Source organism: Sceloporus occidentalis, unplaced genomic scaffold (genome assembly GCF_023333645.1).
Source record: "Sceloporus occidentalis isolate IW3139 unplaced genomic scaffold, rSceOcc1.0.p SCAF_3, whole genome shotgun sequence".
NCBI classification, from domain to species: domain Eukaryota; kingdom Metazoa; phylum Chordata; class Lepidosauria; order Squamata; family Phrynosomatidae; genus Sceloporus; species Sceloporus occidentalis.
This window is the reverse complement of record NW_028316983.1, coordinates 213,925,214-213,940,350: the sequence shown is the minus strand read 5'-3', so window position 1 is coordinate 213,940,350 and position 15,137 is coordinate 213,925,214. Positions and strand designations below refer to the sequence as shown.

Genomic DNA, 15,137 nt, shown 5'->3' with positions numbered 1-15,137 from the left:
TGAGGGAGCTGAATATGTTTAGCCTGGGGAAGAGAAGGTTAAGGACTGCCATGAGAGCCATGGTTAAATATATGAAGAGATAACATATTGAGGATGGAGCCAGCTTATTTTCTGCCAATCCAGAGACTAGGACATGAAGCAATCGTTTCAACCACAGGAAAATATTCCACCTAAATGTAAGGAAGAACTTCCTGGCAGTAAGAGCCGTTTGACAGTGGAACACACTGCCTCAAAGAGTGGTAGTCTCCTTCTTTAGGTTTTTAAACAGAAGTTGGATGGCCGTCTGTCAGGAGTACTTCAATTGTGTGGTCTCTTCCACCTTTATGATTCTTCCTGGGTCAACATACTGGAATAAGGACTGGTGGCTCTGCACAGTCAAATAAACTGTGCGCCATATAATACCAAATATTTTAGCTGACAGCGTTTATATAAAATGTTAAGTAACAAAAATGGGTTTAAATATACTACCAAAAACATTTTTTTCAACCATTAATATGTGTTTTTCCTCCCTCTCCAGGTATAAAGTGGAAGAGACAGCATATAAAGCTGGAAATTACTTTGGGTGTTTGTGAATGTGGTAATCAGCAAGCAAGTGAGAGAGAGATTATTGTTGAAGACAAAAAACACTTCCACACATATTGTGGCTATAAGTTCACAAGCAGCAGGCCAGATCATTTTCCATGCTAAATAGATGAACCAAAATTGTGGGATGTTGTAACAAAGCAATAATAACAGGTATCTCTAAAGCAGCCTTCCTCAACCTGGTGGAACGCAGTACTACACTTTTGTTATCTCCAGGCAGTATAGCACCAGGCTGAGAATGTTCTAAAATGAAATTCCAATTTAGTGTGCATAACCTCCCAATATAAATGATATAGGCCCAAAACACACTGCAGAAATAATCCAGTTTGAGACTGCTTTAACTGCACTGGCTCAATGCTAGGGAATTCTGGGAACTGTAGTTTTGTGACACATTTAGCCTTCACTGTCAGAAAGCTCTGGTGCCACAATTCCCAGGATTCTCTTACACTGAGCCAGGGCAGTTAAACTGGTCTCAAACTGAATTATTTCTGCAGTGTGTTTTAGATCATAATTTAACATTCTTGTCTTTTTTTCCTGGGAAACAGGAATTCATAAGTAGTTGTTGAATTTGTTTGCTATAGACAGAGTGAACTTGTGATCTGATTATGATTCTACTGAATAGGGGTGGCATAGTAATCAATATTTAGGATGTTTCCATTAAGCTACAGCATTAAGTGTATACTGAGTTGGGTTCAGTTTTAGGCTTGTGCAACCAGCTGCTGGAAAAAGACTTTTCTACACCTGTTCCCTGAAAATGATACAAAGAAGGTTGGGAGAATTTGCTCATTGTGATGTACTTGTAAAATCAGAAGCCACCTTCATAAACGTCTATTGCATCCAGGGCACTGTACATTTTTTTGGGGGGGACAACTAATGTTTGAAGTAGGTATACATTCTACTTTGTTAAAAACAACAACAATGAAAACAAACGTACCATCAGAAGACATCAGTTCATCAATTATATCACTGTTAATTATGCCTAGGAATAAAAATGCACATTTGTAATTTCAATAAGATCAAACTGCCTTAATAATTCAGGAATAAAAGTTCTCACATTTAACTAGCTCTTGCCATTGACCAAGTAAATGTTTAAACTGTTTAGTTACTTAAGGTTCCTGAACCTTTTTCCTGGACTTCAGATATTTCACAGAGAGTGTTCTGTTGTATACTTCCAGAGAAAACTGCTTCCCACTTGACATTATGTTCTTAAGTTATGCATTTGAAATACAAAAGAAACTTCAGTTATGTCAGTTATGAAGAGCATTAGTGAATTACCAAAACCAGAGCCTCTCAGAAGGGGCAGCCTGTGGACAATGAGGTTCTTAAAGGCATTTTTACCATAAAACATACTTGGCATGTGACAGCTATAGGTAAAAAGATTTGCCTTCAGAAATGTAGCCAATGTCAAGACCCCATTAAACAGCAGTATTTTCCTTTTCACATTCCTGAGCATTGCCGTCCCTTCCCAACCTTACAATTAGTATTTAAAAAGATGTTCTTTACCTCCAGGCTCATCCATCTTTGCTATGTCAAATGTGTTTGGTTTGAGAATACTATTAACATCCAGCGGAATTAATGGCTGGCAGGTATTTGAGCTAGGTGTGGTTTCTGTCACAAGGCTGTCATACAGCTCAGAATCTGGAATGCTGGCATAGAGAGTCTCTGGAGTTGGGATGTCTTGTAGACTGATGTCTGTAACAGTAGGAAAGTTCACATTAGAAACACATGCTGTTTCAGCACAATCAACTAAAATTAATATGGGATGAGCAATCCTGTTATGATACAGTCAAGGAAGAAGAAATAATAAAAATTACATCAGAGAATTCAATGAAAAGCCACACTCAGATATATGAAGTCCAGCATTTTGTTTACAGAGGCCAACTACATGTCCAAAGCACGCTTCCAAGCGCCAATCATTCTGGACAGCCACATTTTCTACTCTACAGTTCCTGGACCATGTTTAAAGCCAGCCACATGAAGAGTGTTGAAGTAATACAGTCAAAATATTTGTATTTTCAACTGAAAGATTCTATTTACTTCAAAAGCCGATTAATACTTGAATAATGTTGCTAAATTAAAGAGACACATATGAGCTCTAGTTATGTTCAAATGGACATATTTCAGCTAATCCAAGATATGCATGAATCCCTTTGCCTATCAGGATGAGAAGCCAATTTTTTTAAAAAAATCATTATTATAGCTTCTTGGGTCTAAGCTGGGAAGCTATGGTTTAAGGTCTGTGGTTTAAGGTCCTCAGTTATCCTGGCAGTCTGAATAATAGTTTGATAGTCAACAGTGTACTTCTAGCCAGAAAACTTTTAGGACCCTAAGTAAATGATGCATTAGATTTAAGTGTCACCTCAAATAATTGATACATTTGATTCTAGTTTGACTTTTCTACTCCTTGCTACCGTAAAGGCATAATGTATGTTTAGGAAAGACGAGTCACTGTATATTCAGTATGATTTCATACTGTACCAGTATCAGGCTTTATTTCCAAGTCCTTTGAGCACACATCATTTCTAGTCACCGTGATATACTTAGGAATCCCTGAAAACTAATAGTGATAAAATCAAAGTACTACCATGTTTCCCAGAAAATCAGACATACCCATAAAATAAGATGTAGCAGGATTTCTAATAATAAGCATTTGAGCAATATGAGCCATACCCCAAAACTAAGACATAGTGATAGGTGTGGCTATGCAGCATACAAGCACGGAGCGGTAAAGAAGACTGCTACTGTGTTTCTCCCAAAATAAGACATCACCTGAAAATAAGCTATAGTGTGTCTTCTTGAGGAAAAATAAATATAAGACAGTGTCTTATTTTCGGGGAAACACGGTATATACTGTGATCTACTTTCATCCATTTAATTACTGTTTGGAAAAGGAGTTTTTGCACCTACCTGTTGGCATATGTCTGACTGGTGTCTGTAACAGGGATTGTTCCTGATTGGAGGCTCCAGATACTTGTGATATCTGAGGCTCTGCATTAGTTTTAGAGGGAGTCAATGGAACAGTAGGTTGAGATGGAGGATGTAGGAGGTCATCTGGTGGAGGTACAGGAAAAACCACTGGCTTGGAGGAAGTGGACTCTTTATTTATGAGCAATACATGAATAGGCCCTGAATTACTCTTTAGATTGATCTGGTATTTCTTTTGTCCCTTGAGAAAAATACAGGACAGATAAAAAAGTTACAAGCTGAATTAGTTATGGATGTTGAATTAGAAATTAAACTACATGAAAGTCATGTATCAGATCACACAGAGAATATTTAGGTGTTGTATCCCCCCATTCCCATGAAACCCTCATGCTTCTGTAAAGGAGTGTGAATTTTAACAGAAATACAAAATGCGAATATGGTGAAAAAGTGTGAACAGGATTTTTTCAAGCCACAATACCCACCAAATAAGGTGGGAAAAAATCAACAATGTAAGACTTCTACCCAACACTACTGCCCCATTACCATACCCACATTTTTGCATTTCTATTATCATTCACCCTCCCCTTCCTCACTCACTAGTATATATGTCCATCCACAGAAGCTTCACTCAGTTTGTCTGATGAACTGGACTGTGGTTCACAAAAGCTTATGGTAGAAATGTTTTTTCTCAGCCTTAAAATGTTATGTAATTCCTTTATATCTTTCTTTTTATGATAAAACAGAATATTCCCCTGCTCTGTGTGTGTTTTAATGTATTTTTTACTATCAAGAAAATAGATATTTAAACCAAATTAGTGCTATTTTTCAATTAATGGGAACTACTAAGTATTATAAAACAATACATTTTCCAATATTGTAAACAAATTTCCCAAATAAAACACACAAAGTCAGAATATAATGCATCTGCCATGGCTCAGTGCTATGGCATTTGCAGTTTTGTGAGATATTTAGCCTCCTCTATCAGAGAGTTCTGGTGCCACAATTAACTGCAAATCCCAGGATTCGATAGGATGGAGCCATGACAGTTAAAGGTGGGTCAAACTGCATTAATTCTGCAGTGTGGCAACAGGCAGGCTTGCTGCTTGGAACCAAAGTCTTGTGAGGGCTAATCAGATTAAAAGAGCTGTTTATACATACCACATGAGGTACAGGAACTTCCAGTTGTGTGCCAGAAGGTGCCTGAATTGCTAGCAGTGTATCCCCTAATCATGAATTGTCAAGTGTTAAATTTGTGCACACTTCTGAATGTTATAAAATCAATTCGGCACAGATGTGCATCATCAGCTTGAAATCCCATACATTTTCATGCACTTCACCAAAGATGTAACTAAATTTAATCAGCCTAAATATGTGGAACAGAGACCATGATACTCCTACACTTTCTTCCCACATTTCTTCTAGGAGTGCAGGGTGATACTCTAAAGAGAGTTTCCATGACTGAGAAAAAGTGGTCGAATTCACATCGTGAGCTTTCACAGATGGAATGATTTGGTTTAATCATATTTAATAACACCTGAATGCAAATATGAGGATTTTGCTATATCCAGGAAAAAGGTGTGACTGTGGTCAACACTATATTCCATAAACAAGGCATGAATTTTATAAGAGAGAAAAAAACCTTTTTGTTATGTAACTTCAAGTCATTTCTGATTTATAATCCTAATATAAAATTGTCATGGGGTTTTCTTGTCAGGGTGTATTCCCAGGGGGTTTGCCATTGCTTTCCTCTAAGGCAGGAAGTGTGTGATCTGACCAAGACATCAATTGGGTTTCCTTAGCCAAGCAGGGATTTAAACCCTGGTCTCCCAGAGTTCTAGTTTGACACTCAAAACACATTCATTTTCCTGAAGAAACCCACTTTGTCCTGATTTAGCCACTTCATTTTTCTGTATTCTGTCAGCTTTATTCTACACAGAGATGTAAATTTCTAGAATTTTGAAACCATGAAAAAGTCCACCACCCCTGTCCCAGAAAAACAAGAAATGTTTAGAAAAATAGGAAAATGTAGTATTAGCATCCCTTGCAGGTTGAAACTCAGGCGGGATACAGACGGGCAAAAAGGGGTGTGTTCATGACGTCATGAAGGTAGAGCCTTCAGACGGCCCTTACCCGAATGCCGCCATGAACACGCCGCCCGCACGCCCCAAGCGGGAAGAAGCGGCATTAAAAAGGTGCTGCTTTTCCCCGCTTCTTTTCTGTATGATGCGCAGCTGCGCAGCTCCGTCTATAAGCTGCTGCACCGGTACGCCAGAATTGTTATGCTGCTAATTTAAGTTGCCCATTTAAAAGCTCCGTGTCTGCTGCGTCACATAACGAGTCGGGGTCCTGGAACATGCACAGTTTGCAGTCAGGCTTTAATTGCAGCGTCAGCTGCCATGCAGGTGTGGAAGCTGCAGCACAGCTGCAGCGCATTTTAAGACTCGTAACCCTAACCCTAACCCTAGCCCTAACCCTAGAGCAACATGTACGCATGCGCTGCTAGAATCGGGGAATGTTTGGAATTTAAAGTGAACCCCTACACACATTCCTGTGCCATTTTCACCTAACAATAAAAACCCCTAAAACTTTAAATATTTACATATGTACAAGGGAGGTGATGGGGGATGGCAGGGGGACAGCGGTGGCAGCGGCGACAGCTGTGGCTGTGCATTGCAGATTCAGCAAGAGCGTGGGGACCAAAGGAGAGGAGGCATCCATGATGCTGGTGACATTGGCAACGTGCAAGCGGACAAGGATGCCAACACCAGCTGATCACCAGCTGGCAGGAGACCACTATTGTTTTTGGGCAGGGCGAGGGAAAAAGTTTTAAAGGGGCTTGGGCACTTTAAATGTGCACATAAGCTTTCTGCCGCCGCTGCTGAGCGCCGCAGCTGCGCATCCGCCAGCCAGCAAAAGAAAAAAAAAGCCCTGTTTTTGGCTGCCCGTGCAGAAGCTGCCTCTCTCTTTGCAGCGTCCTCCAAGGTGGCGGTTTGGAAACTGCGGGTCAGAAACGGCCCCAGGTGAGGCGTCTTCACTACCCCCCATGTGGAAGCCCCATCACCTGAGCCACGCCCCCGAGACGGTCGGTCTGGAGGCTCCGTATTCAGCAGAATACACCTCCAAGACGTCTTCCCCTGCCCGTCTGTATCCCGCCTCAGTTTGTTATTTTAGGACTAGAACGTGTTATGTGTACTTTGCTTTGGAATACAATTGATATGTATGGTACATGTACTAAATGGCCAACACAGCTACCCCTGCATGTTTTCTGAAATGTAATTATAAAGTACAGTCAACATCACAGGTTCCCCCCAGTACTATTTGTAAAGTTACCATATTTTCTATCAACTTACCATTGAAGCAATCACAAATGTCTTCATGGGTGATGTATGAAAAAGTGGGAAAATGTCAAGGATTTTTTTCTTCAAAATACACTGATAAAACAACATTAGATACTTTTGGGGAGAGGATGGAAATTTGAGAATTTTGTTTGAATATTTTGTCTGGCACACATTAGAGTAGTGGTTGGAAGCACATAGTTAAAAATAATAGGACTGACTTAAAATCTGCCTTTGACAATAACTTACTAGGACATTCTTAGTTGAGAATAAACCTCAAGTAAAGATGCTGTTGTATGAGTTCAAGACCCTTCTATTTTGATAAGGCAAGGGGTTCTCAAATTGGCTTGACCCAGTTTCTCAAGTTCACTCAACCCAGAAAGACCTTCCTTCTGGAAGCTGCATTTGAGTGGCCTTATGGATCAGCACATGATGTCCAGGCTGCTGCAGTGGGTGAGTTTCTGGAAGGAATCAATACAAATTGGGGCCCTGCTTCCCACTGCTGCAATTGTACCTTTGGATCCAAGCTACTGAACAGTGCTAGACATACTGCTTTGAAAACATATATAGGATTGGGCATCTAATCAGTGATGAACTGCCAGTGTGAATTACCAAAAAAACATTGCAGTCATTCCATTCTCAAGAATTACAACATGCTTTTTAAAGGATATTGTTTATTTGTAGAATCTTCCTTAACATTTTTTATGCTTTGCTGTAACCACAATTTCTGCTGATCTAACTCTTTTTCTTTTAGTTCTAGATCTTCAATTTCTGCTTCAAGGTATCTCAACCTGTCCACAATCTCTTTTGTATTACAGCCAGCACCCACACCTCTTAAAAGAGAACAACAACAAAAAATTAACTATAAGGTGGGCAAAGGTAGTAAAAAAAATACCATAGTAGTAGAGATTTGGAAATCTTTTAAGCAGTATTAATTTAATCTATGCTTGGAAATAGAAATGCAAGTTTCAGGCCAAACCAAAACATATTTTTAGTGGAGGAAAATAATAGAGTAAGTGATCACTGTGATTGGGGTATATTCACGTTCATTTCCCCTATATAAAGTGTCTCATGGGTCAGCATAAAATGGCAGAGATCCTAGATTGAGCAGGTGGAGTGTATCCCCCCACCCCCCACAGGCACACTTATTTTCTCCTTCACCCAAATCCCGTCAAACCTCAGTAACAGCTCCTGTTGCTGCTGTTTACTGGAGGGGTGGCGGGCGGGCAGGCAGGCACTTCAGATAATGCAAAATCTGTTTGTCCTGCCTTGGAGGGGAGAAGAAACCTCCTTCCTCTGGTAGCCTAAAGCAGCCACATCATTGTTTGAATTGTCCCACCCACTATTCCCAATGTTAAGCATTACCAGTGGTCGTTCCTGAGATTTGACATCTGTCAGAGGGAGATTTTTCCTAAGGGCTTGAAAAATTGCTCCCTGCATTCTGTCCCAAAAGAGGCATAAGCTACATTTACACATGTGTATAAACTACACTTACACATGTGTGTCAATTACAGGATACTGCCAAATGACGGTTTGATTTTACAAAAAAAACAACTTAAAGGCAGAATATTATTTGTCCTTTGCTTCTATTATTCTAAGAGAATACCAGATAGAATATTCTCCTTTAGTGCTGCTGCCTTGTCTGATTGTTTCTTTAACGGTAGCAACAATGCAGAACGATGGTCAAAAATAATGAGTTTTTTCTCCATATGTCTAGCCCTATGCAAATATTTAATTTCTATGATAATACAGCCTGAAGTCTTGAAGTGAATTTCCTGAACTGAAATTTCCTAAAGTAAAAGCAGACTGTACACAGAAGGTAAAGCAATGTAACAGCCTTGTGGGTCAATCCTGGCCCCTGAAGGAATTTAATCTGTTCCAGGCAATTTTAGCAATTTTAATTAAAGTGTGATTTGAAGAAAAACAGAAGAAAGGAGGAAATGTTTTAAGAGATGTATAGGATGCTCTTCAACTCTGCAACCTTGGGCCATGGCTCACTGGCACAACACACACGTTGCATGTAAAAGGCCCCAACCATCTCCAGGTAGGAGCAGCAAAAGTGTCTGTCTGAAATTGTATAAGTCAGTGTCAACCCTACTGAGCTAGACAGACCAATGGACTAATTCCAATGAATATAAAGGGTTTGCATTTCTACCAAATAGAATTCCAATCTCTGCCAAACTGTCTGACGAACACTGCTGTAGAGTATACAGAAAGTGATTATCACTGATAATTAAAATATTAATTCTTACAAACGAAAACCATCATCTGAAACATTTGTGTAAAAAAAACTGTTTTTCTTACTTCCATTGGATGCTGTTTTTTGACTTTTTTTCAATGAGATCTATCCCTTCCAAAACATTGGTGATATCATAGATCCGCCTCTTCTGTCTTACAGCAAGTGTATCAGCAGCCTGGTAAGAGAACAGAGACAAAGAACAATGAATGCAAATGAAGGGCAAAGGGGGAGGCTCATTAGATAGGTTCAGGGAATCTACAAGTCTCCGAGGGAATATTCATCACAAGACTAAAAGGGTAAATCGTCAAACTGCCACAGTCACAGATGTGCAATTAGATGCCTTGGACCACCCTTTCTGTCTTTGGGAGAAGGACAGTCACCTTAGGAATGACCTCCTCAAAACATGCCTCTAGAATTTCCCACATGAGAAAGAGTTCTTTCAAAGTTACCCATGCATGAGTCAACTCCATGGGGGAGTGTAGAGAGGGAGGGGATAGAGTTGAAAAGATGGCTCTTTTCAACAAAATGCAGGGAAAATGTCATTTTCTTTAAAATATTAGATATAGAATATAAGGATGACAAATCACAGGAGTAAACGAAGATAAGCTTCTCTCCATCTTTTAATTGAAGTGTAATTTAATGTGGAGTTGCTATGCTACCAAAACATAACTGACAATGGTTAAGATAGAATTTCTGTAAATTAACACCAGCAAAAGAGTGAAAATTATAAATATTATGTGTATGTGGGAGATAATGACATAGGAGGAAAGTTGGTAAAATCCAGAGATGCTAGAGTATGCTCTAGTACCTATTGTCTCTTGATGCTAAATACAACAGCAAAAGGAGACTGAATGAAGTTTAACCTGCAAGTAAGAGCCAACGTGATCAGCAGTCTAAGCTCTGAGCTTCAAATTTTTGTGTTGGCATAGGCCCAATGCCTTTGTAGGATCAGTCTACATGATTCTGTATCACACACACACCACTGACAACACAATGTGAAAGATTGCTTTTGCTTCACATACCCCAAGACCATTTTGGTTATTCTCTATCCCAGGAGGACATACACATAATGTCTGGCAAACTACCCCAGACAGTAAATAAGCAATAGAAATTTGGGTGATAGGTTTTTTCATCCCTTAAATATGTTTCAACTTTACACTGATGCAGCAATCTTAAGATATATTCATGCCTAAACTCAGATACATTTCAATACAAATACTGAAATGAATCCAATAGTCCCCTCCACACATATTTCTTTTTTTTTAATATTTTATTTTTTTATTACAAATAAAGTACACATACATAACATGTAACATATAACATATAACATAAACCAATAACATTCATCTCTATCATCCCCTTCCCTCCCCCTCCCCCTCCCCCTCCCCCCTCCCCTATACTTCACACATATTTCAACTGCATCTAGTTTAAAGCTCAAGGCACAACTCAAATCAAAATTCCAACGTTACATCATGTCATTTCCAAGTTAGCTCCTGTGACTAAAATCCAGAGGAAAGGGTTTATCAACAGCACAGTAAGGATATCCATACAGTGACTGTTTTTAGAATTGCTGTACTCTGCGATCAGCATTTGCATTTCAAACTCAGATACGTTTCTGGCATTGTTTGCAGTTGTAATTTTAAAAAGAATCAGCATTTCAAAGACTCCCTAACAGATACTGTACTTCACTTTGTTCAGTAACTACACTGCTGTTTATTTTATTCTATTGGTTCAAAATAAATGTTTATCATAAACTAGGGGCATTCCAAAGTTTGCCAGAAAACTTCAGGGCAGGTAGTAGCAAAATATACTGATTACTCGTTATCTGATAAATCAGAGGCAAGCAAGAGTGGTTTTAGTGTTGCATGCAGTCTTTTTGCTAGCAAGTGACCAATTCAGAGCTCCAGAAAAACCAGTCCATTTTTCTCCTAGCAGCCTAATGGGTGGGGAGGAAGGAGGAGGAAAAGAGGAGTGTATAAGATAGAAAAAGAAAAAAGGATAGCCTTGCACATTTTTGGCTCTGGCTCTGCCTCCTATTAGTACATAATCCCTAACAGATTATCCCCAAAGGAACGTGGCCCTCTAAGGCTTCCTTGGCTATATCCTTGGCAACTATCACAATATTCCTGGCTGATCAAAAGCATCCAGGCACAAATCACCCAGTGCTGCAAATATCTGCTTTCCTATGCATGCTGCCTCACATTTTTTCTAAAACAGGTTTGCCTACCAGTAATGTACTGTTTGTTGTCCCAAAATACAGATTAAGGAAAGTACACTTCACATTGGCAATGTGATACATGCATTTCCCCCTCTTAAAAAAATTATACTGGTGCAGCCACATTCTTCTGTTACAATATATGCATATTTTTGTACAGTGTGGCTCTGCATGTAAGAAAACTATAATGAGCCATTTAATGAATGCCAATAAATCAACCTTGCTACTGTATCATATATCCTCCCACTCTTCTCAACTGTACAAATACATACAATGTTTATGCAATCACAACAATGTAAATGCCACTGTAGTAAATAGTAGTGAATCCCACAAAGTTGACACCCAAGAGTTGATAGTAGACATTAAGTACACTGTTCAGAACATTCTAATCAGGATTAATCATGTGACTGAAGTTTTGGGAATCCCCACACAAAGGAGAATGACTTATTCACACCAATGCAGTTACCTGATACACAGCAAGCTAAAAAAACCTGACTTTAGTCTGAAAAGAGTAAGTTTAAACCTGAATAGGGTAATAAACCTCCAAGACAGGGATTGGTAAACTTTGGGCCTTCCTAACTTTTGTACTTCAGCTCCTCAAAGCTCCAGGTAGCAGGGCCAATACTAAGAGATGTGGTCCAAAGTATATTTCCACCCCTGATCTAAGTTTTGATTGAACCCTTAGCCAACCAAAAAATATCTACGTATCTCGCTCCCAACATATATGTATGTAATATGACCAGTCCACTAATTTTGCACACATCTCTACATCCCCATTTTTAAAGGAGAAAACTTAAACGCTTTGGGTTAAATCTAGACTAAGTTATTTGTCATTATAATTTATGGGCCTTTTGTCATGAATAATGTGTCACAGTAACTGGGGAAAATGGGTCTATATGGGCCTTACAGAATCTTCAGCTGGTTAAATATGAATCAGCCCTTGTGTGTGTATTGTGTTGTGTGCTTTCAAGTTGTTTCTGACCTATGATGACCCTAAGTCAGGGTTTTCACAGGGTTTTCTTGGCAAGTTTCTTCAGATGAGATTTACCACTGGCATCAACCCTTAGGGGAAAGTAAAGAGAATTTTAGTATAAATGTCAACTGAGTAATAAAAATATCCTTCCTAGTGTAAATGCAGAAGATTGACTTAGTTGCAAGAGTTCGGTCTAATGGGTTAATCTTAGCCATATTTATTTGGATACAATCTTCACTGAACTCAGAAGGGCTTATTTCTGGATAAGTCTGGGCAGCCATCTCAACTGAAGACTTTCTTGGAAACAACAACAGAACAATTGCAAATCAGATCATCCATGGATTATCAATATTTAATAGCCATGATAAGTCTTTATAATCTTTACCTAGTAGAGCAGAACTGGAAATCATGCAGCCATCTGGATGATGCAGAACTTCAATTCCCAGAACAGCCAAGGGTTAAGAGTGCTGAGAATTGCAGTCCAACAACATCTGGAGGATGGCATGTTGTAGAGCTACAGAACGGCTTTGGGATGAGTTCAGTTATTATTCTAATTTGACAAATCAGAAAACAGATGCCCCGGGCCACTAAAAGCAAACAGAAGAATTTCAACTCCAGGACTGAAGCAGGCTGCCCAAATGTCGCTACAGCTTAGAAACACAGAACTGGAAGAGTCCAAAAAGGTCAGGTAGTCCAACCCATCCTGCTGCAGAAAAACCTGTCACTGCTGCATCACAATAGCCAGTCATCCACCCACTGCTTAAAAACCCCTTAACAGAGAACAGTCCACTGTGTTTTGGTTTTATAAATAAAATGGTGCCGCCACACTCTAATTTGAACCTTTCCAAGGTGATGAAGGAATAGCCCCAAACACAAGTCATCTTGCACACATCCTAGGAAGCCATGGTAGGAAAAGCAAGACTCGACAAATTACACCTGCCTCTGATGTATCTATCATCTCCATCTCTGCACACTGCATACACTACTCCTGCCCTCTACCCCCTGCACCTATAAATTGTGTGATTAATGGAACACCGTTTACAGCAACCACACACACACACACAACACTACAATTTGTGTGTTTGGCCTTTTTAAAGAAGGGTTCTCAAGCAACCTTCCCAGAGGACATTTTCATCTTCTGCCCCCAGACTGTGGAATGACCTGCCAGAAGACATACGACATCTGAAAACGCTGAGTGCGTTTAAAACAGCATGAAAGACACATCTCTTCTGGCAGGCCTACCCAGTCAATTTTAAATCTTGACTTTTTATTTTGTGTATGTGTTCTTATAGGTATATTTTAAATGGGTTTATAGTATTATATTTTAACAGTGGGTTGAAGTGCTTTTAATTCTGTTTTGTATTTTAAAGAGTCAAGGAGAGGTAGGAAAGACATACAGACGATGATGATTCTCCAACCTGGTGCCTTACAGATATCTGATCCATCACCATAGGCCACATTAGCTGGGGCACATGGAAGTTACAGTCCAAAACATCTTACCGACTTTTCTTCCTTCCTCCCTATCTACCTTCCCCCCTCCCTCCTTCCTTCCCTCCTTATCTCCCTTCCTTCCTTCTATCCTACCTACCTAGCTTCCTTACCTACCTCCTCCCTCCCTCCCTTCCTACTTACCTGCCCCCTTTCCTACCCCTCCCTTCCCACCTTCTTCCTCCTTCCTTCCTTCCCTATCTATCTTTACCCTTCTTCCATCTCTCTCTTCCCATCTACCTATATACTTACTTACATGCATACATGCGTATCCTTCTACATCCCTCCCTCCCTTGTTACCTACTTACCTACCTATCTTCCCTCCTATCTCCCTTCTTACCTCCCCCTCCCTTTCTACTTACTTACCTCCTTTCCTCCCCATCTCCCTTCCCACCTTCCTACTTATCCGCTCCCTCCCTCCCTCCCTCCCTTCCCACCTCCCTCTCTCTTTACTTGCTTGCCTTCCTTGTTTCTTACCTACCTACCTTCCATTCTCTCCTCCCTCTCCTCCCCCTCTCTTCCCACTTTCCTACATACCTCCCTCCCTATCTGCCACCCTCCCTACTTTCCTTCCTTCCTTCCTTCCTCCCTATCTACCCACCTCCCTTCCTTAGCAAGTAGGAAGCAATTGCAAGTACATTTCTGTATCACTGATCAGTGCACTTAAGCACTCCCTAAGTGGCTTACAAAGTGTAAGCTAATTGCCCCTAACAATCTGGGTACTCATTTTAGTGACCTCGGAAGGACGCAAGCCTGAGTCGAGCTTGAGCCCTTGGCTGGAACTGAACTCACAACCTTCTGGTTTGTGAGGGAATGGCTGCAGTACAGGCATTTGAGGACTGCGCCTCCAGGGCTCCTCCCACTCTTCCTCCCTCCCTCCCTATCTACCCATTCACCCACCTCCCTTCCTTCCTCCCTGCTTCTCTCCTCATCCTTCTCTTCCTACCTACCACCTCTTTCCCTCCCTTTCTACCCACTTCCCTCCCTTCCTATCTACCTCCTTCCTACCCACCTCCCTCTCTCCATGCCTCCCTCCCTTATCAAATCATAGAGTCGGAAGAGACCCCAAGGGCCGTCCAGTCCAGCCCCATTCTGCCATGCAGGAACTCTCCGTCAAAGCAGAGATCCAGTGTGAAACGGGTCCCTTCCTGCCTCCCTGCAAAGGGCACTCACCGCCTTGAGGTCGAGCACGCCGTCCTTGGCCTCCTGCAGCAGAGACACGAACTTGGCCGTCAGGAGGCCCAGGCTCTTCTCGTGGCGGCTGCTATTGCTGCTGCTCCCTCCTCCTCCTCCTCCCTCCAGGGCGACGCTGCTGCTGCTGCTGCTGCTGCTGCTGCTGCTGCTGGAGACCGACTCTAGCGCCGTGGCTACGGCCGCCAT

General features: G+C 40.8%; 2 protein-coding genes across 5 annotated transcripts in view; one reads left to right on the top strand and one right to left on the bottom strand.

Moving 5' to 3' along the window:
- The window catches only part of LOC149317462 (ribosomal biogenesis factor-like), a 20,243-nt gene extending 18,152 nt beyond the window's left edge, over positions 1 to 2,091 (top strand). For all 4 annotated transcript variants that reach the window (XM_089517561.1, XM_089517563.1, XM_089517564.1 and 1 more), the window contains one exon: positions 518 to 2,091. The gene's annotated coding sequence lies outside the window, so the exon portion shown is untranslated. The remainder of the gene's footprint in view (positions 1 to 517) is intronic.
- Positions 1 to 15,137, bottom strand: part of LOC149317461 (transcription factor E2F5-like) — a 16,457-nt gene extending 1,320 nt beyond the window's left edge. The window contains exons 1-8 of the mRNA XM_089517545.1: positions 14,931 to 15,137; positions 9,147 to 9,256; positions 7,514 to 7,675; positions 6,858 to 6,901; positions 4,666 to 4,730; positions 3,490 to 3,748; positions 2,086 to 2,274; positions 1,517 to 1,561 (exon numbers count right to left, since the gene is read on the bottom strand). Of these exons, the coding sequence (XP_089373671.1) occupies positions 1,517 to 1,561; positions 2,086 to 2,274; positions 3,490 to 3,748; positions 4,666 to 4,730; positions 6,858 to 6,901; positions 7,514 to 7,675; positions 9,147 to 9,256; positions 14,931 to 15,137 (1,081 nt within the window). The remainder of the gene's footprint in view (positions 1 to 1,516; positions 1,562 to 2,085; positions 2,275 to 3,489; positions 3,749 to 4,665; positions 4,731 to 6,857; positions 6,902 to 7,513; positions 7,676 to 9,146; positions 9,257 to 14,930) is intronic.